General features: G+C 29.8%; 2 protein-coding genes across 7 annotated transcripts; both read right to left on the bottom strand.

The window, feature by feature from the left end:
* Positions 1-491: 491 nt before the first annotated feature.
* Positions 492-5,368, bottom strand: LOC108346371 (protein MAINTENANCE OF MERISTEMS). Of its 5 annotated transcripts, none has more exons than XM_052868913.1 (6): positions 5,083-5,368; positions 4,394-5,008; positions 3,410-3,562; positions 2,824-2,952; positions 1,764-2,285; positions 492-1,667 (listed from the first exon to the last, which is right to left on the bottom strand). In XM_052868913.1, the coding sequence occupies exons 1-6, from the start codon at positions 5,134-5,136 to the stop codon at positions 1,404-1,406; spliced, it is 1,737 nt and encodes a 578-aa protein (XP_052724873.1). In that variant the 5' UTR covers positions 5,137-5,368; the 3' UTR covers positions 492-1,403. The 5 variants fall into 5 exon arrangements, with proteins under 5 accessions (XP_052724873.1, XP_052724874.1, XP_017440942.1 ...); XM_052868914.1 differs by having other exon boundaries at positions 492-1,664; XM_017585453.1 differs by having other exon boundaries at positions 3,410-3,559.
* A 14,524-nt stretch (positions 5,369-19,892) lies between these two features.
* Positions 19,893-22,349, bottom strand: LOC108346919 (pentatricopeptide repeat-containing protein At3g42630). 2 transcript variants are annotated; one of them, XR_001833822.2, is made up of 3 exons: positions 22,116-22,349; positions 20,373-21,599; positions 19,893-20,289 (listed from the first exon to the last, which is right to left on the bottom strand). XR_001833822.2 is itself a non-coding variant. In XM_017585987.2 (2 exons), the coding sequence occupies exons 1-2, from the start codon at positions 22,203-22,205 to the stop codon at positions 20,442-20,444; spliced, it is 1,248 nt and encodes a 415-aa protein (XP_017441476.1). In that variant the 5' UTR covers positions 22,206-22,349; the 3' UTR covers positions 19,893-20,441. The 2 variants fall into 2 exon arrangements, 1 of the variants encoding a protein (XP_017441476.1); XM_017585987.2 differs by having other exon boundaries at positions 19,893-21,599.
* Between the last annotated feature and the right edge of the window lie 415 nt (positions 22,350-22,764).

Raw genomic sequence — 22,764 nt, 5'->3', positions numbered from 1 at the left:
GATGTTGATCTCAATTGTTCAAAGAAATTCAAAAAGACTTTCAACTCTCTTTTAAAAGATAAATTGATTTCAGAAAGAATGGTTGAGTCTTTTGGTTTGAAATGAGAGTTGTGTAGAATCCAATCGTACATTTTTAATGTATTGAAAGACCTTTAATTTAATTAACTAAAAGAGAATCTTCAAATAAGACTGCCAAAAACTACTAGAGTTTTACTGAATTAAAGTTAGATTTTAATATATTAATTTGACTTAGTAGTAAAATTAATTGAAACAACTTATTTTAACTTGTTAAAATACATAATTCAATACAATTTGAGTGATTTTAATTCATTAAAAGCTCTTTTTAACATATTACATTAAAATGATTAGATCAGAATAACTCATAATTTTAATCTATTAAAATGATAATATAATCATTTCGAATATTTCTTACAACTAGACAAAAATATGTTAACGTATTAAAAACATTTAATAAATTAAAAAAACTGCCACCTATAACCAGAAAAAGCGATCATACATTCAGAGAAGCTTTCCAAATATTGCAATGTAAGATGAACCTAAATAAGAGAAAACATACAATGGTTTCCTAATCAAATCAAATTAACCAAACACATATCTAAGTCTTCATGGATTATTGCAAATCTTCAAGGAAAATTATTGGATTCTTCAAATGCTTTAAGCATAGATCCAACAATGCCATTCAAGTATCACTATTAAAAATTCAGCACACTAACCCTCAGTGTCATCAATTCAGCATACTTCATCGCCACAACAAAACTAAATGCGCTGCCCAGTCATGAAAAACACCGCATATATCCGCCCCAAACACAGACCTATATACCGCAGGCCATTGAATTACATAGAATCAAACAAGGACACCTTCCACCGCTGGGTGCCATTGCTGATTTCTTCCTGTTCAAGCCATGCCTAGCAATGTGCTCTGAGTAACAAGAAAAGGCTAGTAGCAGTAGTAGATGGACCTGCTCATAAAACATAATGAACCTACCAGGCGAAGCTTGCAGTGACTTGCCTCATAATGCTCAAAAAAAAGCATAATTATACCATCTGAACTCCGACATCTGTTTAGAGTACATGCACAATCAACTATATACAACAAAGAAGAAAAATAAATAGTCCTGTTTACCTGACATGAATGCCATGGCTTAACAATATATATAACGTTCTTTTACCTGAAATGAAACCTCCTAACACTGTTCACACCTAACTTAGAATGGATAATATGTTTACACACTTGTTTACCCAAAAAATCTATAGTTCGCGGAAGAACTAATGTTGCGGCTGCAGCAACGTCTGAAAGTTCAGAGGTTGTTTGGTTGTTACAGCTCTGGCTCTATAAGCAGCTAGTTAAGTTATGGGGTGAAATTCAAGGGTTGCATGTTCACTCAATTAGTTGTATTAGATTCGAAATCCAAAATATGTCCATCCATTCGGTCCAGAAAACTACTTAGTGACAATCTTAAAATTCGGTTTTCTTCTCTCAATAAGTCCAGCTCTTTCTTTAACTCATCGTTCTGCTCTTCAAATTGAATATTTGATAAAATCTGCGTACGGAGAAGTTCATTTTCCTCCATTAATTGGCCTAGTTTCATCTTGAATTCAGCGTTTTCCTCTTGTAACGTAACATTCTTCTGTCTTATATCATCCTGCTAATCAAAAAAGTTAATGATATGTGGAAAAGAAAAAAACTAAGGGCTAATAATCTATCACCAGACCCAAATGATTAAAGTAGAATAAAATCTCACATCATAAAAGCTCAACTTTGGAGGAGAATCCTCCACAATGAGTTTCTCACACTTGAAATCCTGATCACCACCGAGTTCGTCAGAAAAACTCATAGTTGGGGGGGTATCCTCAACAACCAATACCAGGTTTTCAAGATTCATTTCTTGCTCTCTACGTACTTTGTCATAAATTGTTAAATCCGGGGGAGTATCCTCCACCACCATGAGTTCTTCACCGTTGAACTCTTTATGTCCGCCTACTTCATCAGGAATACTGATAGTTGTGAGGGAACCTTCAACTACCACTACCAGATTTTCAGGATCCATTTCTTGCTCTCCGCGTACTTTGTCGCAGATGATTAAATTTGGGGGAGTGTCCAACACTACCAAGTTCCCGAGATTGATCTGCTTTCTACATTTTTCATGACTAGTGCTCGACCTTGTGGGAGTGTCCTCCACTACCTGATTCTCCATATTATCCTCGTCTTCTCTACATACCTCACCGTTGATACTATGCCGAAACCCTGAATCTACATCAGAAACCTGCCAATGCCCAATTATCAATCAGTAGAGAGTACGAAATATGAACATTGAAATAGAAAGTAAAATATAACACCCTAGAAGATAGATAAATATTTTAAATTCAATCTAAACATGTGAACGTTTTTATTAATATTTAAAATTCAAACTAAAACCATGTAAATTAAAGTTTGGCTCGAAAAATAAGATCGTCCTACGTCAACCTAAACCGTGAATGGTACGTCAGCTTGCTGTGGCAAACGTGAATGGTAAGTCAGCTTGCTGTGGCAGGTGGCTTGCACTAACCTTACAATGGAGCAAACTGCTAACCCTAAACTTTTAGGAGCAGGAGGATCACCAGCAGTTCAAACAAAAACTGCAGGCTCCTGCAGTTAAAACAAAATCAAATGGCCCAAAGATGTTGAAAATACATTTGTTTCATTATTTAGTGCAAATAAATAAGTTTTTTATGGTGAGCATTTTCTGCATTTGAAAGTTCAATTGCAATAACCCTGAGCCAAACTCACATGTACCAGAAATAAAAATAAATATCATAACTCACGCTAGATGGAGTGCATGTCGAACGGCTTTCTGCACTTCGAAGCTCTTTGTTGTCACCTATCAACTCCAGTGCTTCTTTAATTATCTCTATTTGCAACTCTCCAGAAGTAGGTTGAAGCTTCCATATTACCTGCACATTAGACAAAAGGAACTATAAGTTTATAACCCGTTTTCTTTCCTCCACTTTTTTAATCAGGGCATCGATGATACAAATAGAACCAACGTCACTGTCTTCAATTCAAACACCAAAATCATGCATATTCATACTAAATCATAAATGACAGATGAAGAGAGATGCTCCAATACTTCAACCATTAACTGTGTGTTTGAATTGCTGTTACGAATGACCAAACATCCATTTTCACTTTAGTAAGCAACAACGTTAATGAATTGAAAACAAAAATGTAGGTTACTTTCAAAGGAACTATAACCCAAACACTCAACAAATAATCAAATAAGGACTTGATATAACTCAAAAATGACAGCGCGTCAAGACAGACGTAAGTTTTCTCAACCTTCTATGTTATATAAGGAGTCGGTAATGAAACTCAACACTCAACAGATTTGTAAGCAAGTTTCTAAGTTACCTGATCATCATCCAGCTCTTTAAACCATGAAGTACCCTGTTGTCTTTGGTTAGATTTAATATTATCCCATCGACACATGCGAGGAAAGGTGATATCATGCTCTTGCAGTTGTGGCCTGGCTGCTACGTCAAAATGTTCATAGGACCATGTCTGCTAGCCATAGACCAAAAAAATTAAACTTGAATTCCATCAAATAAGCATACATAAATGAGATTTTACAAGTACTGATCTGGACATCTTTTCCAACCAAAAACTAATGCATACTCATGGTCTTAAAAGCTAGAAAAAAGATTGCGTCATTGGCCCATGATACATAAATTTTAAAATGCATATAGCTTCTATGTACTATCTAAATACGAAAAGAAGAGAAGAAAACACTGAAATATGAAATCACCATATCTCCATTTTACTAACCTCCAACTATAATTCAGTTCTTTTTTGGACTAAATTGATACTAACTAAATACTTGGAGGACTACAATTCCATCTCTCGAATGAAATTTTGCAAATATAGACGACCAAAATATCAATTACTCAATAAATTAAAAAATGAAAATTAGCCACACCTCATAGATATGATCAAAAGAAAAACATTTACAAATCATTATTTAAAGCATTTTATTGTTAACAAGATTTTAAATCGTGGTTGTAGTAGCAATTCTTTTTATTGTATAAAACTACATAAAATTGCAAACTCCCAAAAACATTGACTTTGCGACCGCAATTTTAGTATGTTTATTACTTGCGTGTTTCTTTTCACATTTAACATGTAATTTTTAATTTATTTCACGTTTACTTAAGAGCTAATGGTTATAGCTTCTCAAGCAAAAGTTCTTACTTTCAAACACGAAGTACTTCAAATCTCGAAAAACCAATTAGCTTGTCCACAAATATATCACATTTTAATGTTAAGTACCAACACGAACTAAATACCTTGTAGCTAATATTCTTCACATCAAATTATGACATTGTGAAACAAACTTACTTGAAGAAAGATAAGACAACCTCCCACATACTTGACATTCTGCTCCTTTCTCTTGTCCAGCCACTGACACAAATCATCAATAACAGCAGCGCCCCAAGAAAACCCTGAAACCTCCCCCAAATCCCCGAGAAACCGCAAGAACTGCGAGTCCACCTTCCCGTCGTTCGAAGCAAGAAACGTTCCAATTGTGTAGAGCAAAAAGCTCCGCACAAAATCATCACTCACAGCATCCCCAATTGAATCGAGCCTATTCTCGAGAAAACTCATGGCCACCTTCCTCTTCACTTTCGTTGCTCCGTACGACTCTTCCAAATCGGACAAGGGTTCCTGTTCTGTCAAGTTCACGGGGTTACCGGTCACCGGAAGGCCCAGGATCAGCGCTGCGTCCAGCAGCGTCATTCGGATTTCGCCGCCGGAGCGTAGCACGAACGCGCGGCTCCCGCTGCTCCACGCCTCCATTAGCTCTGTGAGAAACACCTTGTTCAGGCAGTGGTTTGGAACGGATAGAAGGTTCCCGAAGCCGGTTCGCGAAATAGCGGATCTCTGCTCCGGTGTGAGCAGCTGCACGCGCTTCGCGAACGACCTCAGCGAAAATCGAGTGCTGAAAGGCTTCTTCTGAAAGTGAGCGCGAAATTGAACATAAATTCAAATTCAAATTCAAATTGAAAGTGGAATTTGTCCGTTCTTACCGGCTCTGGAGCCTGTACGAGGCCGATGGCGGAAAGTCTGGTGGATTTTCTCATCGGAGAACCAATATTCCAACAAGGGCAACGGCGAAGGAGATGGCCACAGCGACAGCCACGGAGGCGGCGACGGTGACAGCGACGAAAATAACAATAGGGAGAGCGACAGCAAAAGCGACGGCGACGGAGAAGAGAAGTGCTGAAAAGAAATTATTGAAAATGAATGCATAGAGATAAGGGGGAAGAGCGAGCAGGCGAACTAGCCCAGCACTACTTGCAGTGACAAGCTTCCCCAAGAAGCTTCAAAAATAAGATCAGGCGCCAAAATAAATATAAAAAATATATTAATATTTCTCTCTCTCCTTGCGGCTCCACCAAAATATTACTTTATTTTCATTTATAAAATTATCAATAAAAAAGGTTAGCAATGAATAATTTAAAAATTTACTCTAAAAGCTTGATACATTAATGTTTTTTCTCTCTTACTTGTTGTACAAATAAAGTGTTAAATGTTATCATATATTATTGTATAAGTGTTAATTGTTATGTTTTTTAAGTTTCTTTAAAGATCTTATCCAATATTGTTGTAATATACGATAACCGGTAAGTATTGAGTTTTATTTAAATATAAATTTAAATAAATAGAAATTTAGATTTGCTTTATTTTTATTTTAATAAGGATTTTAGTTTTTTTTTAGTGAATTCAAATTTTCCAAATTCTATAAGATTAGGAGAAAAAACAGATTATTAAAGTTTTATTAGTTCATGTTCCTCAAATATTCAATAAGAAGTATAGTTAGTGAATCATAATTGAAATTTTAGTAACTGATTCAATTTCTATTAAGTAGGGGTGGGCAAACTGCACTATTTGCACTGCACTATAAATCTATTACAATTAACTATAAAATAGTTTAAAAAAACTGAACTGCACTAGAAAATAGTTCACAAAAACTGAACTAAACTACTTTTTAGTTCAGTTAACTACAAAACAATTCAGTTAACTATAATGCACCTTTTTCTAATAAATAAATGTAGTTTTGCACTAGTACAACTGTCAATGGCTAATCATCGATAGAGTTAAAAGAATTAGTTCAATTTGATTTTTTTTTAATAATTACAAACGAATAAATTAATATTCAATAACATCACAGCATTTAAAAAAATTAAATTATAAATCTATATAATTAGAATTAGTAAATAATTATAATAAAAAATTTAAAAAAATTAATGAAATATTATTGGTACTATTTTATCATATTATTAAAATTAAATTAATAACTATAATTATTTATCATTACTATTTATTATTAATTTTAAAATATAAAATGTCTAAAATTTGATTCTCATATTAAATATAGTTTAATTTAATAATATAAATTTGTTTATATATTATTTTATATAGATTAAAAACTTAATCTCTAAAAAATATTTCTGTTTATCTCTGTTTTGCGTTATTCGAAATATTTTTATTTTGACAATTATCTAGTTTAATATAAAAACTCTCATCTTTCTTCTCTTCTCACCTTTTTCTGAATTCTCATATATATATATATATATATATAATATTATATTTTATAATTATTTACATAAGTACTTTTATCTTTTTATTTTTACAATTATAGTTAATTTTATTAAGTTATAAAAATAATTACCAGTTTTTGAAATATAATTACAATATAATAAAATTTAGTTTTTTTTAAAATAGATAATTATTTTAGTATAAATTTAATAATATCATTTTATTTTAATAATTATTATAATAATAGTTAACTTTTTAAGAACAACTAATTAATACAAAAATTAATACAAAAATTATTTATCATTACTATAATTATTTATCATTACAATTTAATTATGTTGTGGATTGTCTAAACTTAAGAACAACTAATTAATACAAAAATTAACTAAATAAAAAATCCCCAATTAAGGTAAGATGCTAAAATTAAATCAGAAATAAAAACTTATAAGTTTAATATGAGAAAATTAAATCTAAAATTGTAATAATAGAACGTCAACATGACCATCAACAAAAAATATTTATAACCATAGTGAATCGATGATTGAAAAAAAAAATGATAGAAAAAGACTTTACCACAAAGCATGGTAGAAGATAAACATAAAAGAGATAGTTTATGCAGTTAACTGCACTGTAACTATAAAGGTTCAGTTTTTTAAAACTGAACCACAACATGGTATAATTTAGTTATTAGTAAAAATAGTTTAGTTTTTATAGTTTAATATAGTATAGATAATCTATAGTTTAGTGCAGTTAATTTCTTTTTCTTTCCCTTTTAGGCAATTGGTTAAGAAAGAGTAATGTTGATATGGGGTTTGATTTTCTAAATCTATTTAATTTTTCGTTGGTTTTTGGAAGTTTCAAGAGAAAGCCTAAACTTGTAATCAGGGTAGTTGATGTTTATATCAGTATATTTTAAATGGTTGAAAAAAATGGTATTTTAGATTGTTATATGTATGAAAGAAATATATTTATAATTACTTTTATTATAACTTTGGTGTAGTTTTTATGTTGTGTATTTTTTTATTTTATTTTATTTTAATAAATTTTTATATAATAACAAATTATTGATGGTGATGAGTGCATATTTTGTTCATATTTATGCTTTAAAATTTAAAATTTTGATGAAATTTTTGTACTTAAATGGTTGATTTAAAGTAAACTTGTGACAATTGGATTTATCGGGTTTGGAAATTAAAGATACTTAAAATGTGATTTTTAGTTGTATAAATTATTTTGGACATTCTAATGTTTATTTGTGCAACTGAAGTTAGAATTTATTCATTTAAAGTGCAATTAGAGGAAATTTCAGGGGCTTTTCTATAATTTTGAAAATTTAAGAAGGACAAATAAAATTTCAAAGACAATTCAGTTGATATTTAAAGATAATTAATTTAATTTGAAAATATCAACAACAAATATCTACTAAATATTCTTAAAAACTGATTAAATCTATTGAATATTTGAAAGATATAAGATAAAAGATTTTATCAACAGAAATCATAATTCATTCATTCACTCCACTGGAAGCAATCATCCACCACTCATCTTACTTTTATTTTACCATGTATTTTACTCCATTCATGGAGGGTTAAGCAGCTAAGACTATTCCACTGTAATTTCATTATGGATTCTGAGGTTAAGTTGAATTCATGTATTTGTTTCTTTTGATTATTAATTTGAGTTATGCATCTTTTATGCCTTTCATCTCTCAATTAAGTTATAAGTAATGATTTTTGCATCATAAGGTGTTTGAATCTACATGCATATTTATCATATGAGTTTAAGGATTTCTAGGTATGATTGAGAGTGTACTTTAATTGAATTTAGAAACTTTCATGTGATTAAAAGTGTTTTTACTATTAATTGAGAATGTACTTTGTTTGGTGGCAAGAATTTCAACTATAATTAAGTGAGAATTTACTTGGATTAATTAACTTTTAATTTTGTTAGGAGATTTAAAGAATATACATGATTAAACACAATAAGATTTGATTAACAATGTACTTTAGTTGAATTCATTGTGAATAATCTAGAAAGGTCTTGCAGATTGAGAATCTACTTTGGTCAATTGTATGATCGCTCTCAAGTTAATTAAGAATGTACTTTAATTAATTTGAAACCCGAACAATAATCAATTGAACAATGATTTGTGAAAAACCAATGAGGAACATATATTGGAAAAGCAGTGGAATTAGTCTATTTCATTATAATTGTTTTTAAGTTTCTCATTTGTTTTTCAATTAAACTCACAACATTCTTCAACATTAAATTCATTAGGATAGATTTTCATTCTTATTTTTAAAGCATTTCACAACATTTACTAACCTTTTGAGGGTCTTCATAAGAGTCAAGTATTGAAAAGAAATTCTGTATTCGTTGGGAAACAACTCAGAGTTACTTTAACACTATCTACTTTCTTGACTACTAACTTGATAATACTATATTTGCCTTGTAAAGTAATATTAATTTGATAGCTTCAACGACAGCGTATCAAATTTGGTTTCATTGCCAAGGAATATAATTTGTATTTTGAATATTTTGATTCTTATTTTTATTTATTTTCTCCTAACACATATACATTTAATTTAATTTAGTTTGAGTTCTTTTGTAGTCTTTAGTTATTCTTATTGTTAGCAAAATCTTTGTTCTTGTTTTAATTAAGAATTGTTTTTAGAAGTATTTGAGGCTAGTTTGAAAATACTCTCTGACTAGGAAAGACTTGGTAATTAAGTGGTCCATTGTGATGCACCTCTCTTTTCTAGGAGTGGACCCAACAAAGTCTTACTCCCTTCCTCTCTTTCTTCAGAGAGGACCTAACAAAGTCTTACTCCCTTCAACAATGAACAACTTAAATATCAAGTCCTTCCTAACCAGGGTATTTTCAAACTAGCCTCAAATACTTCTCAAGAGAAATTCTTAATTAAAACAAGAACAAAGATTTTGCTAACAATAAGAATAACTAAAGACTACAAAAGAACTCAAATTAAATTAAATGTATAAGCGTTAGGAGAAAATAAATAAAAATAAGAATCAAAATATTTAAAATACTAACTGTATTCCCCGACAACGGCGCCAAATTTGATACGTTGTCGTTAAAGCTATCAAATTAATGCTACTTTATAAGACAACTTCGGTATTGCCAAGTTAGTAGTCAAGAAAGTATATAGGGTTAAAGTAACCCTGAGTTGTTTCCCAACGAATACGAAATTGTTTTTCAATTCTTGACTCTTATGAAGACCCTCAAAAGGTTAGTAAATGTTGTGGAACGCTTTAAAAATAAGAATGAAAAATTATCCTAATGAATTTAATGTTGAAGAATGTCGTGAGTTTAATTGAAAAACAAATGAGAAACTTAGAAACAATTATAATGAAATAGGCTAATTACACTATTTTTCAAGATAGATTCATCATCGGTTTTCCACAAATCATTGTTCAATTGATTATTGTTCGGGGTATCAAATTAATTAAATTACATTCTTAATTAACTTGAGAGCGATCATACAATTAACCAAAGTAGATTCTCAATCAAATGCAAGACATTTCTAGATTATTCATATTTAATTCAACCAAAGTACATTTTCAATCCAATCCTATTGTGTTTAATCATGTATATTCTTAAATCTCCTAACCAAATGAAAAGTTAATTAATCAAAGTAAATTTTCAATTAATTATAGTTTAAATTCTTACTAGAAATCAAAGTACATTCTTATAATTAGTAGCAAAAACATGTTTAATCAAATGAAAGTTCCTAAATTCAATCAAACTACATTCTCAAACTACATTCTCAATCAAACATAGAAATCCTTGAACTCATATGATCAATATGCATGTAGATTCAAACACCTTATGATGCAAAAATCATTATTTATAACTTGATTGAGAGATGAAAGGAATAGAAGAAACATAACTCAAATCAATAATCAAAAGAAACAAATACATTAATTCAACTTAACCTCAAGATCCATAATGAAATTACAGTGGAATAGCCCTAGAAGCTTAGTCTTCCATGGATGGAGTAGAATACATGGTAAAATAAAAGTGAGAGGAGTGGTGGATGATTGCTTCTAGTGGAGGAATTTGAGCGAATGAATGAGTTATGATTTTTTCCTCTCTAGGTCTCTTTATATAAGTTTGATTGGGTCTTGACTCGGAATATTCGGTTGATAAGATCTTTTATCTTATATCTTATATATTTCAAATATTTAACTGACTTAATCAATTTTTAAGAATATTTGATAGATATTTCTTGTTGATATTTTCAAATTAAATTAATTATCTTTAAATATTAATTGAATTGTCTCTGAAATTTCATTTATGTCCTTCTTAATCTTTCAAAATTATAGAAAAACCCTTTAAATTTCCTCTAATTGCCCTTTAAATGAATAAAATTATATCTTCAGTTACACAAATAAATATTAGAATATTCGACATAATTTATGCACTTAAAAATCACATTTTAAGCATATTGATTTCTCAAACCCAATAAATCTAATTGTTACAAATTTACTTTAAATCAACTATTTAAATACAGGAATCTCATTAAAAATTTAAATTTTAAAACATAAATATAGATATAAATATGGACTGATCAATTAGGTTTTGAAAGTTTAACATAATTAAAATGTTAAAGTTTATAATAATATTTAATATGATTTTAATAAGTTAATTGGAATGGTTTTAATAAGTTATTTGGAATTTACTTTTTGCTAAGACGAGGATTTAAATGATTTCTAAGAAATGTTGTATAATTGGATTCATTGTAATTTCTTTTAAATTTTTTAAAAATAGGTGTTTTCAAATTGAATATCAGTAACTTGCTTCCCAAACAAGTTCTAAATTGTGTTTTATAGCTCAAATTTTATTCTAGTGGTGGCTAAATTTTTTTAAAGTTGCTAGAAAAATTTAACATTTTGAGAATAGGTAGATTAGGTATTAAGGATACAACTCAATATTACAATATATATTACAATATAGTAATATTATGTAAATTTACATAATTAGTTAGATACGTTGATATAAATATAATGTGTTTACAGTTTATTATATATATATATATATATATATATATATATATATATATATATATATATATATATATATATATATATATATATATATATATATATATATATATATATATATATATATATGAGGTTTGCTAATGTAACCTCTTAAATTGTATCAAATTTTAGTTAACAAAAATACTCTCATATATTAGGATTTCTAAGTTTTAAGGTGAAGAATATTTAAATAATTTCTGATTTTTTTATTTTAAATTAAAAATAAAACTTGTTAAAATACTCCTCTGTTTAAAATGTTTTTTTTTGAATAAAATTTTTTTTGTCAACTAAAATTTGATATAAAGATAAGTTAACAAAACTCATATATATATATATATATATATATATATAATAGGTATTTATTTATATATTAATATACTAGCTAATATACTCATAGTAAATTTGGGACATTATAATATTATTATCTTACCATTTATTATATTTTATTAATTTAATTTATTTTCTAGAGAAAGCTTAGTTAGGTTTAATATGAAAAAAAATATTTCATTTTATATATATAATACTTACATATAAATAGAACAAATTTTTGTATATATATATATATATATATATATATATATATATATATATATATATATATATATATATATATATAATATGTATTATGTATATTGTAGTTTTTTATTTACCATATTTATATTTAAAATTATTTTGACACATAAATTTAAATTAAGTTATTTATTTTAATGTTAGATTAAATAATAACTATTTAATTATTTTTTAGGATATTAAAGATAATTTAAAATCTTATATAATTTTTTATAATATAAAATATACCTATATGAATAAAATATAAAAAATATTAATTTAGTTAAAATTTACCTTTAACCATTTTCATAATCTATTAAGAAATAGAAGTTAAAGTTTAGAAAGTTATATATAATGTTGATGAAAAACGATAACATTCATTTTAGGAACATAAAACTAATAAAGTAAAATATTTAATAATAATATTCAAAACAGATAATTCAGAATATAAAATATACTAATATAGTCCTATTAAAATAAAAGACTGTGAAAATATGACATTTATATAATTATACTAAACTAACAAAGGCTTTATACCAAAACTAATCACTTATATTTCCAAAGTATTTTCCTAACTCTAATTGTTTGTTCATCATCCACTTTATTTATTCACGGTGATAAGATTATTATTATTATAGAAGAAGGAGACAAACACATACAAGACAAACAATTTGTAATGTCAAGCTCTATTGCTAAATATTTATAATCTTTGTGGTTTAACATGGCTTAGTTTATTTTCATTTGAATAAACAATTGTATGTCACTATGAAACATATATACGTGAATATATAAGATGGTTTTGGCATAAATAATTAAAGTATATATATATATATATATATATATATGCATTAAATTTATTACCAATGAGAAGCATTGATGCTTTAAAGAGATTTTTTGATCATGATGCACTTGAATACTTGAAGAAATATCTACATACATTGTTAAAAGTATTCTTTGTAGAAACAATTGTATTAGGCTTTAACTTTTAATTGTAATCATTTAGATGTCATGTAACTTCTTTTAAGCATAGTTTTCTCTCGGCAATAATTGATTTCATGGAGATAATCGATTATCATTAGTAAAATTAAGAAAGGCTTTGTCTCTGCAATAATCGATTATCTCTGAAAGTTATAATTGTCCAGGGTTCGACAATAATTGATTATCACTGAGGATAATCGATTATCACGTTTTTCAAAACCCATAATGGTCTAAAATAATCAATTATTACTCTTGATAATTGATTATATCTAGCAGTTGGGAGTTTCCTTTTCATTATGAATAGCAGTCTCCCAAACCTTTTGAAGGTTACCTAAACTATTGAGAGTACATAATTGGGTCTGAGGAAGCTCTTGTGTTTAAGTGATTGCTTGATTAAGGTCTTGAAGAAGGAGACACTTGTTTTTAGTGTATCTAAAGGTGCAAGCGGTTCTCTACCAAGTTTCTCTTCATGCCCTCGTGTGTCGAAAGAAGGTGTTTTCTTATTGTTTAATTGTTCATTCATCTTGTAACATCAAACTGAATTTAGTGAAAGGTTAATCACTCTTTTATACTGATTAACAACTAGACGTATAATCTTTTGATTCAAACTAGTACAAAAATCCTCTGTGTCATTTTCTTCATCCCTTAATCTCTTTACTTTAATCTGTTCGAAGAAAATTTAAAAGAGAATACGAGAATTTTTAGTAGAACCAATCCACCCCTCCCCTCTTGGTTTTGTGTTTGTTTACATGCTCTTAAACATTTCACTGCGATATCAATTCCAACAAAATCATATTCATGCATAGTGTAGTTTTTTGTTCCTTTTGAGTTGTAGTGCAAGTCACTCATTCCCTTACTCTTTACATGGATGTATAGGGTAGGTGCAGATTTATTTTATATTCGATGCAGGTTTATATTATAGTGTAGGCGTAGGTCTATTATATATGGTGTAGTTCCGTCTATTTTCTTCATTAGTGGTTCAGATTTTTCCCTATTATATGCGGTGCAGTTTTCAATTTATATGTCTCTCATCATGTCCTTGTTATGTGCAATGCAGACATTGATTTTCTTTAAACTATTTTTGTGCAAGTGGTGCAATGGTTTTGTGATGTTTGCTTCCATTCCGTGATACTTACGGTTTTTCTTTTAGGCAATTAGCAATTATCTATGGTTATGCAATGCATGTCTCTTGTCTCACGTTGGGCCCTTTCTTAATTGATCGTGATGTGTGTCTTTTTTTAGAGATGCATGCTTGGTCCACGTGGGTTCTCATCCTATTGGACTCAATTCAACGTTGTTTTGTTTTTTTTTTCATACAATTAAGTTATTGTTCCTATTTTAAATTAAGTTGTCGTTGTTGTTTAATTCAGTGTGAGTCCAAAATTTTGCTATTTTGTATGGATGTGTTGTCATGCTAATTTTTTGTTGTGGCTGAATTGTTTGTTTATGTTATGAAGCTATTTTTTTTTTGTTTGTTGGTTGTTTTGTCTCACTATCTCAATTGTTAACGGGAGACAAGTTTGATTTCTATGTATTTTTTCTGTAACTTATAAATCTGAGTTTTGTCTTTTTGCCTGAGGCTTTGGTAAGTCAGGAAAGAAAGAGGTTCAAGTTCTTTTCCTTTCCGCTTGAGACTTTGGTAAGTCGAGGGAAAGGGAGAAGCGTTTTGTTCGTAAGACTTTGGCTTGAGCTGAGTATAGTGCTCTGTTAATGAGTAATTGGTAAGCAAACAAAGGTTTCACTTGTAAGACTTATGGGAAGTAGGAGAAACGGGTTATGGTTGGGATGCTTTGATAAACAGGCAGGATGACTCTAACCAGGTTTCTTTGATAAGCATGACTGCTTTGTTAAGCATGTTGTGTGTTAGTAGGTTACGGGAGAATGACACATTGTTTGGTATCACTTGAAAGTGATGTAGTTTCGTGTGATGTTGTTTAGTATCACTTGGTGGTAATGCATTATTGCTTTTCATGAATGTGATGTGATTTCATGGATTGGAATGAATGATTTAAATAGTGTGGGCAAGTAAGTACGATTGTGGTTTATTATCTTATATTATTTTATGGTTAACTCACCTTTACTCGTTTGTGTTTGTATGATGATCGTATAACTCGTTTTTTTATTATATATTGTATTGTTTAGAACAAAGATATGCATGGAGAAAATCTCATGGGGATTCTTGAAATATATTTGAGATAATAATATAGTTTAATTTGGAAATTTTTGAACATTATCATAATATGTAATTGGATTATTTGTTATTTTTGAATGGTTTTAATTATTTTCACGATAATGAAATCAAATTTTTAATGTTTCATTATTTTGTGATGGTATCATAAGTCATTTTTTTCTTAAGTTAATTTATTATACGTGACGTTTTGAAGAGAGTGTTATATTTTATGCAATTCTAATACTATTATAATTATAATATATAGTATTTATGAAAGTTGCAATTTTGTTTTACAAAATATTATATATAAAATGACAATTTGGATACTCAAGACAACCCTTGAAATTTGAAAGAAAAGTTTTGATATGGACTAGGTGAAATTAGACACTTTGATAAGAAGAATTAGATAAGTTTAGGAATTGAAAAGATATTAAAGAGCTATAATATAACATAGTGGTATGATTAGTAGGGTAGGTGAAAATTATTGTGATTAGTACGTAATCACCAAATTAAGTTTCTAATTTATTTCAATATTGTTTTTATTCATATAGGTGAACTTGACAATACTTGTGGTTATTAAAATGGGAAATGTTAGTAGATGGATTGGTGCAAAGAATTTAAAAATAAATAAATTACTGTATATGGGAAAATGTTTAGATTTTATAAAAAAACTAGATGTATTATTTTATTTTACTTTATTTGTTTGAAAATACATAATTGTTACAAATGTTATTTAGTATGATTGTGATGTTTTACGTTGTCGTAGTGTTTTCACATGATGTTGTGATGTTGGAATGCATTGCCAATGTGTTACTATATGTTTTCATGCTATTTTGTATGATTCTTTGTTGTTTGAGTATGTTGTCATGCTATTTTATATAGTGTCATGTTGTTTGTGATGTTAGTTGAGTTGTTTGTGATGATTGTGGAATTGTATGTCTTGTTGGTCGTATTATTATGTTTTGTTGCCAAGTTGTATGGTTGGTTAATCGATGTTATGTTTTAACAATGTTGTGTTGTTGGTTTTTAGTTGTGCTTATTGATGTGACTCATTATCTTAATATGGTATTGAAAGATGAGTTTGTTTATTATGCCTTCTTTCCATAACTTGTAAAATCGGGTTTTGTACCTTTTCACTTGAAGCTTTGGTAAGCTGAGGAAAAGGAGGAGGTTCGAGTGTTGTTCTTTTCTGCTTGAGGCTTTGGTAAGTCAGGGGAGAGGAGGGTTGTTTCGCCCATAAGGCTTTGGCTTGAGCTGAGTATAGTGTTCTATCAGTGAGTCTTTGGTAAGCATATAGAGATTTTACTCATCAGACTTTTAGGAAGCAGAGAAAGCAGGTTTTGGTGCATGATGCTTTAGTAAGCAAGATATGATGACTTAGACTACCTGACTTTGGTAAGCAAGTTTATGTGATGGTAGATTACGAGAAAATAACATATTGTTGGTATTACTTGGTGGCGAATGTGGTTTAACTTCATGGTTTAAAATTAATGTTTTTTTAGCAATGTGGGTAAATATAGTTTATTGTATGTTATCTTGTATTGTTTTCTGGTTAGCTCACTTTTGTTTGTTTGTGTTTGTACGATGATCGTATAACTCATGTAGTTATATAGGAGCAAATGGTGTTATAAATGATACTAGTGATGTTTATAGTGAGGAGACTCGTGAGAAAATCTTATGGAAATTTTCTAAATGTATTTGAGACGATTATTTATTTTAAAATATAATTTTCGAACAATATCTTAAGTTTCCTAATCAAAATAATGTTTATTTATGCATGGTTTTAATTTCCTTCATGATAATTAAATAAAGTTTTTAAAGTTCACCATTTCATAATGGTATCAAAGGTTGTATTTTCTTAAGTTAATGAATGTTTACAAACTACATGTGACATCCTAAAAGGAGTGTTACAGGAATCACAAGTGGAGTTCTCCTTATGACTTGTCACCAATAATGGTTGGGAAATGTACCACCTCAATCGACAATAATAGGACATACAGTTAAACTATCTTGGTTAAATAATATATTCCAAGAATTGTCGGATGACATAACAAATGTTATTATTGCTCAACATGTATGAGCACACATCTTAATGTTGAATAGAAGTTTATTAATGCCAAATACATTTGCTAGTAGGATACATTTAATGTATTTATTACTACTAACAAACTTGAACTCTATGTCCAACTTTAGTTAGAGTTTTGTAGTCTTGGCATGTATGTATCGTTCACTAGATCACAAAGTTAACTTTAATCAAGACAATATAAGAGGAAACATGCTTCTTTTGTAGTTTTAGGCTTAGAAAAGAATTGCATGCATATCTTCACCAACTGAGTATTTAAGTAATGAAGATATTGCTCCAAGCGTTAGTTTCCCCTTAGCATAAAGGTATAATTTTCTTTTCATGTGAACTCTTTGAAAATATACTTGTTAACAGAATTATATTCACTTCATTGAAAATATGCAACTATGTTTATGTTTGGTGGTCTCAGACGACTCATATAACCATAAAAAGTTCTACTACAATTAGTCAATTTTGTCGGACTTTTGATTAATTACTTACTAAACAAGTACTACATAATACAAGTAACATATCATTTTATTTTCTTTTTAATTTATTTTTCATATTAAATACATTTTAATCCACTTGGTTACAATTTTGTGGACTCCTTATAGGCATGATGGAGTAAGTTGGTTAATTATTATTGATATCTCTCATATGTTCGACAACAATTCCTCTAATTTGGTCTACAATAGTTGAATTTCAATATGCCAATTGGATAGTGCGACAATTTAGGTCTAGACAAAATATTTCGTTCAAGCCAATAAACCTCGATCAGACACATAAAGACGATATGAGAGGAAGAAATGGTAGATATTTGCCAGACTACCAAGAACGATGGATAACAATGTGAAATAATCAAAATAATCGTGTCATTCAAGGAACTTCGTTGAACAGAAATGGCCATTTATACACCATATATGTAGTGGTACAACCACACTATATGCTACATATCACATTCTCTAAATATTTCGACAACAAGATCAACTTATTTTTATTTAATTATTTTGTTATGAACCATATTTGTTGATCTTAACTAAACCATTATTTATGTAACAGTATGATATCCCACATGAGCCTCTTCAACCTCCTATACGCCATGTTGGGTCTTCTTCGGATTTTCTTTATCATCCACATTAATCTTTCAGTCAATCTAGTTGGGACCAAACTAATATGTTAGGATATGTGAACCATCGACCTAACATCCCATCTTACTCCCTATACAAACAAGTCTCTTTTACACGATTTTTCCACCTCACTCAACCTTTGTTGCAAGACCATCACATATGTTTTCCACCTCCACCATGACACTACCACTTTTGTATAATCCAAGTTCTTTACCAATGTCTTTTTATGCCCCAAGAATGCCTTTTCAAATATCACTAGATATTGTTCAATTTTCTGAAACTGAATAGTGACGTAAACAACAACTCATTCCAAATAACAAGATCAAAGACGACCAAGGAGACTAAGAAGAAAACTTACATGTGGGACTGATAGTCGTAGATAAATGTATGAAAGCATTATTCAATATAAATTTTATTCTATCAATTTTAGTAGAATAGTATTTTTTTCAATTTTACTATTTTCTTTGTTTATCAACTTTTATTCACTTTAAAATTACATAAATTAAATTTCTTCAACAATAAACATTAATTTAATAACTAAATTAATTACTCATACACCAACCTAACACCACGTACCAATAAATTTAAAAAAAAAATACCAAAGCTAAAGTTGTCAGAGTCGTTCACGACTGCTTCACATTTTTTTTTCACAAAAGTCATGCCCCTTAAGCACGATTTCTAATTTACAAAACCCAATTGAATTCATGAGCACTAAGCACAACTTCTTTATTAGCAACAATACATGGAATTCAATCAAGAGGAACATTGGAAGTCATCATGAATGTACACGACTTCAATACTATTCAAATTAAGCCAAAGTCATGCTACTCGAACATGACTTCTACTTTTCATAAATTTAACCCAAAGTCATGCGACTTGGACACAATTTCAAGGGTGAAGTCGTTTGGTTGACACATGACTTAGTCTATGACTCATAATGAATTCAAAATCCTTGTCGTAATTTTTGCCTAAAATTGCACTAGAAGTGTAAAAAATCTTGAGATAACCTCAAATCCATTAAGATAACATCGTTAAGATCAATCATCACATCTAAAATATTATTTGCTTTAGAATCAAAAGTCCGGTAGTAGTTTTGTCCTAAAAGGCACTCGAAAGATCGAAAAAGAAAAATATATTTAAATTGTCATTGGTCTCAACACAATTGATGTGAGACTAATGGGTGCATCAGAACAAGTATTCCAGTTGAAATATAAGAAGAATGAGGATTTGGCTTTGGAACCACTTTTCCATTCCTTTGGAATACGAGAGTTTGTCTTTGGAACTTCATTTTCATTCCACAAACAAAGCTACTATTCCGACCTCAAGTATGTTGAGATAACATCACTAAGGTTAATCAGGGTAAAAGAAAGATTGACAAAATCTATGTTGAGTATGTTTCCATAACAACTTAACGAGTTACAAGGCCAAAAAAAACTAACAGATTTTATATCTATTAACAATAAGATGTGAAATACGTAATCTATTAAGAAATAAAATATGTATGCCGGGACAAGCAATCTCGTAGTATAAGAGTTGATCACGTGGAGAATGTACAACTTTGTTAAGCAATAATCATTCTTACCAAGTTTCAGTTCCTCCAAGCTTTCTTCAAGATAGGATGCTTCTAATGTTCCATTGTATGCATCACAGTACGCTTTACAACACGCTGTTTCCACCTTAACTCTGATCCCTCAAATGCATCCACCATATGTAAAAGTTTGATTCAAGTTAACTGCATAGTGAATGTCTGTATAGAACCAAGGTCTATGTGTAAGACTAAAATTCTATGAAAAAGAAATGCAGAGACAGATAGTTAGCTCTTTGTTTTACCAGAGAACAATTCAGTAAGAGTATCCCAGTTGGCTAGAACTTGAGTGGACCTAAATATCCAGCAATTAGTTAGTAGTTCCAAAATATCTGGTTCCTTCTGTAATGTTTCTTGAGATACTTTTGTATCAAAGCACGGTAAGTCCATTTCCTTTGTGTTTTAAACTCCAAAAATGCTTCAGAACTCATTTGAAAGTCCCCTTTACCTAAGGCCTCATACACAAACCGATCTGTTAACAACATTGGAGAATCATCCGCGTTCATTTTGTTTAGAACAAAGTCCAAGTTCCTTCCAAGCCTTCTCTCCAAGTATGCATCAACTACACACCCAAAAGTCACTAGATCAGGAATGACCTTCTCACGTTCCATATGTTCAATGCTAAGGTGAAGATCCCAGAACAAAGCCATTCTTGAGAAGGCTAAAGCACGAATATTAAAGGTTGTAATATCAGGACGGAACCCGGATTCCAACATTTGCAGAAATTCTTTCTGCAAGCTTTTCATCTTGAAATTTGCAGCATAAGAAAGTAACAAAAGGTTCCATAGAAGATTTCCGACATCTTTCCTACCTAGACCAACATCTCTTAGGAACTCACCCAATTCATAGAATTGTCTGTCCCTTGTATATGCAGAGGCCATTGCCCGAATCACTTCCCTCTCTATCATAAATCTCGATTTCTTTAGGCGGCCATAAGCATTCTCCATGTCTTTCAAAGAACCAAAAATACTATAATACAAAACAAAAGCATTAGCAGTTTTAGAAGAGATATGAACACCTCTTGAAGCCATTTCCTTTGCCATATCTTCCATTAACTCAAGCTGTCCTTCTCTTCCAAAACAAGAAATAGCCAACGAGTAAACATTAGGTAATATACTGAAATTCCTCATATCCACATAGCGTAGAATATTGACCACTTCATCGAATTTTCCATGTTTTGCATAAGCATCAAATAGTCTTGAAATAAATTCAAAAGAAGGTACAAAAGAACTATATAGGAGCTGCTCCCATGTAGTCTGTGCTTGAGGAAAGAGACCATTTTCTGTGTAATGTAGCATCAAAACACACAAAGAAGTCTGTTTTGGCATATAAACATCAACTTTGGAATCATGAAAAACCCCATCGGATTGAGGAAACATTATTTTCCTACTATTGTTTTGAACCAATGAAGGGCTATCTACACTGCTGTGTGTACCATCAAAAGCTCTTTTTTTATTCCTCCTCCAGATTATCTGTTCAACGCCCATCCCAAAATATATAAAATGCTGGAAAACACTAAAAAGCCTCTCTTCCAATTATAGATTTCTACATAACTAACTTTATAATAATTAATTTAAAAGCCATACATAAAGTGATTCTTAATTGGTTGACTTGAGCATATATGAAAAAAACTGAAGATTTTATAAATTCAAGAGTAAATAGCTCATATAAAGACTGTTTTTTTAATATCAGAAACGGGTACGTAAAATAGATTTGTCGACTTTTACAACAATTTTCTAAACAAATACCCATTCTAATTTTTAATTGGTTAAGTGTGAGGATACTTAAAAATTAAACTCAAATTCAAAGAGCAGACACAGATGAATTTGGTCCCTATTAAAACAGCACAGAGGAAAAATCAAGATCAAATGCAAGTCAAAAGCATATGGGCTTGTACTAAATATGGGCAACTAAGTGCATGCTTGGATAAAATAACAATTATAACATTAATAACAGAATTCTTAATGAAGTGATAAAAAGTGGAAAACCTTGTTCTGTTGTTGAGGAGCTCCACTGGGAGAATCCTTCAGCAGAATGGACATACGAGAAGAGGGGAGTGTTAGAGAATTGATTTCCATTGAAAACGAGGATGTTCTAAGAGTTCAAGGAAGAACAAATCATGTGAACAGTGAGTGAGTGAATGGAAGATGATTTTAGGCAAAAACCTTGTCTTTGTTTTGTGAAAGGTTGTTAGAGTCCAGGCCAACCAACACCTAGGACCCTTATCAGTTCAGTGATGCTTTCACATACCCATTTTATCTATCTTTAATAAAAAGTAAAAGTTAATTTCAAATACTCTCTGGGTAATAATCCTGTAAAGAAACAAAGCTTTTACTTAGAAGAAATAATGAAAAAGAAGTTTGCATATAAAAACGGTCAACACCCAAATAAAAAAATAAAAAAACAAAAAATACTATTTATTTTAGTGTTTTTACTTTCAAATTAACTTTTAAACCCTTATTATCCCAATGTTCCAAAATAATTCAAACTTTTTTTACTTCTTCGTCACTTATTTTTCTTGTCACACCTCACTCTTCACATTATCTATCTTTTCTTTTACTATTACATTTTTTATATGTTTATTTCATCTAATTTCTCCACCTCATTTACTATTTCCAAAATAATCTAATTTTTTCA

Source organism: Vigna angularis, chromosome 9 (assembly GCF_016808095.1).
Source record: "Vigna angularis cultivar LongXiaoDou No.4 chromosome 9, ASM1680809v1, whole genome shotgun sequence".
Classification (NCBI taxonomy): Eukaryota; Viridiplantae; Streptophyta; class Magnoliopsida; order Fabales; family Fabaceae; genus Vigna; species Vigna angularis.
This window is presented reverse-complemented; position numbering and strand designations above follow the sequence as displayed.

What these genes read in the sequence shown, in the direction of transcription:
- LOC108346371 (XM_052868913.1), bottom strand. Translation starts at nt 5,136, where the DNA reads ATGAGAAAATCCACCAGACTTTCCGCCATCGGCCTCGTACAGGCTCCA. An exon ending in AAGAGCTGGATGATGATCAG is followed by an intron (nt 2,953 to 3,409) that starts GTAACTTAGAAA and finishes TCTAATGTGCAG; the next exon opens with GTAATATGGAAGCTTCAACC. An exon ending in CGACATGCACTCCATCTAGC is followed by an intron (nt 2,286 to 2,823) that starts GTGAGTTATGAT and finishes GGGCATTGGCAG; the next exon opens with GTTTCTGATGTAGATTCAGG.
- LOC108346919 (XM_017585987.2), bottom strand. Translation starts at nt 22,205, where the DNA reads ATGGAAATCAATTCTCTAACACTCCCCTCTTCTCGTATGTCCATTCTG. An exon ending in CTCCTCAACAACAGAACAAG is followed by an intron (nt 21,600 to 22,115) that starts GTTTTCCACTTT and finishes GGCGTTGAACAG; the next exon opens with ATAATCTGGAGGAGGAATAA.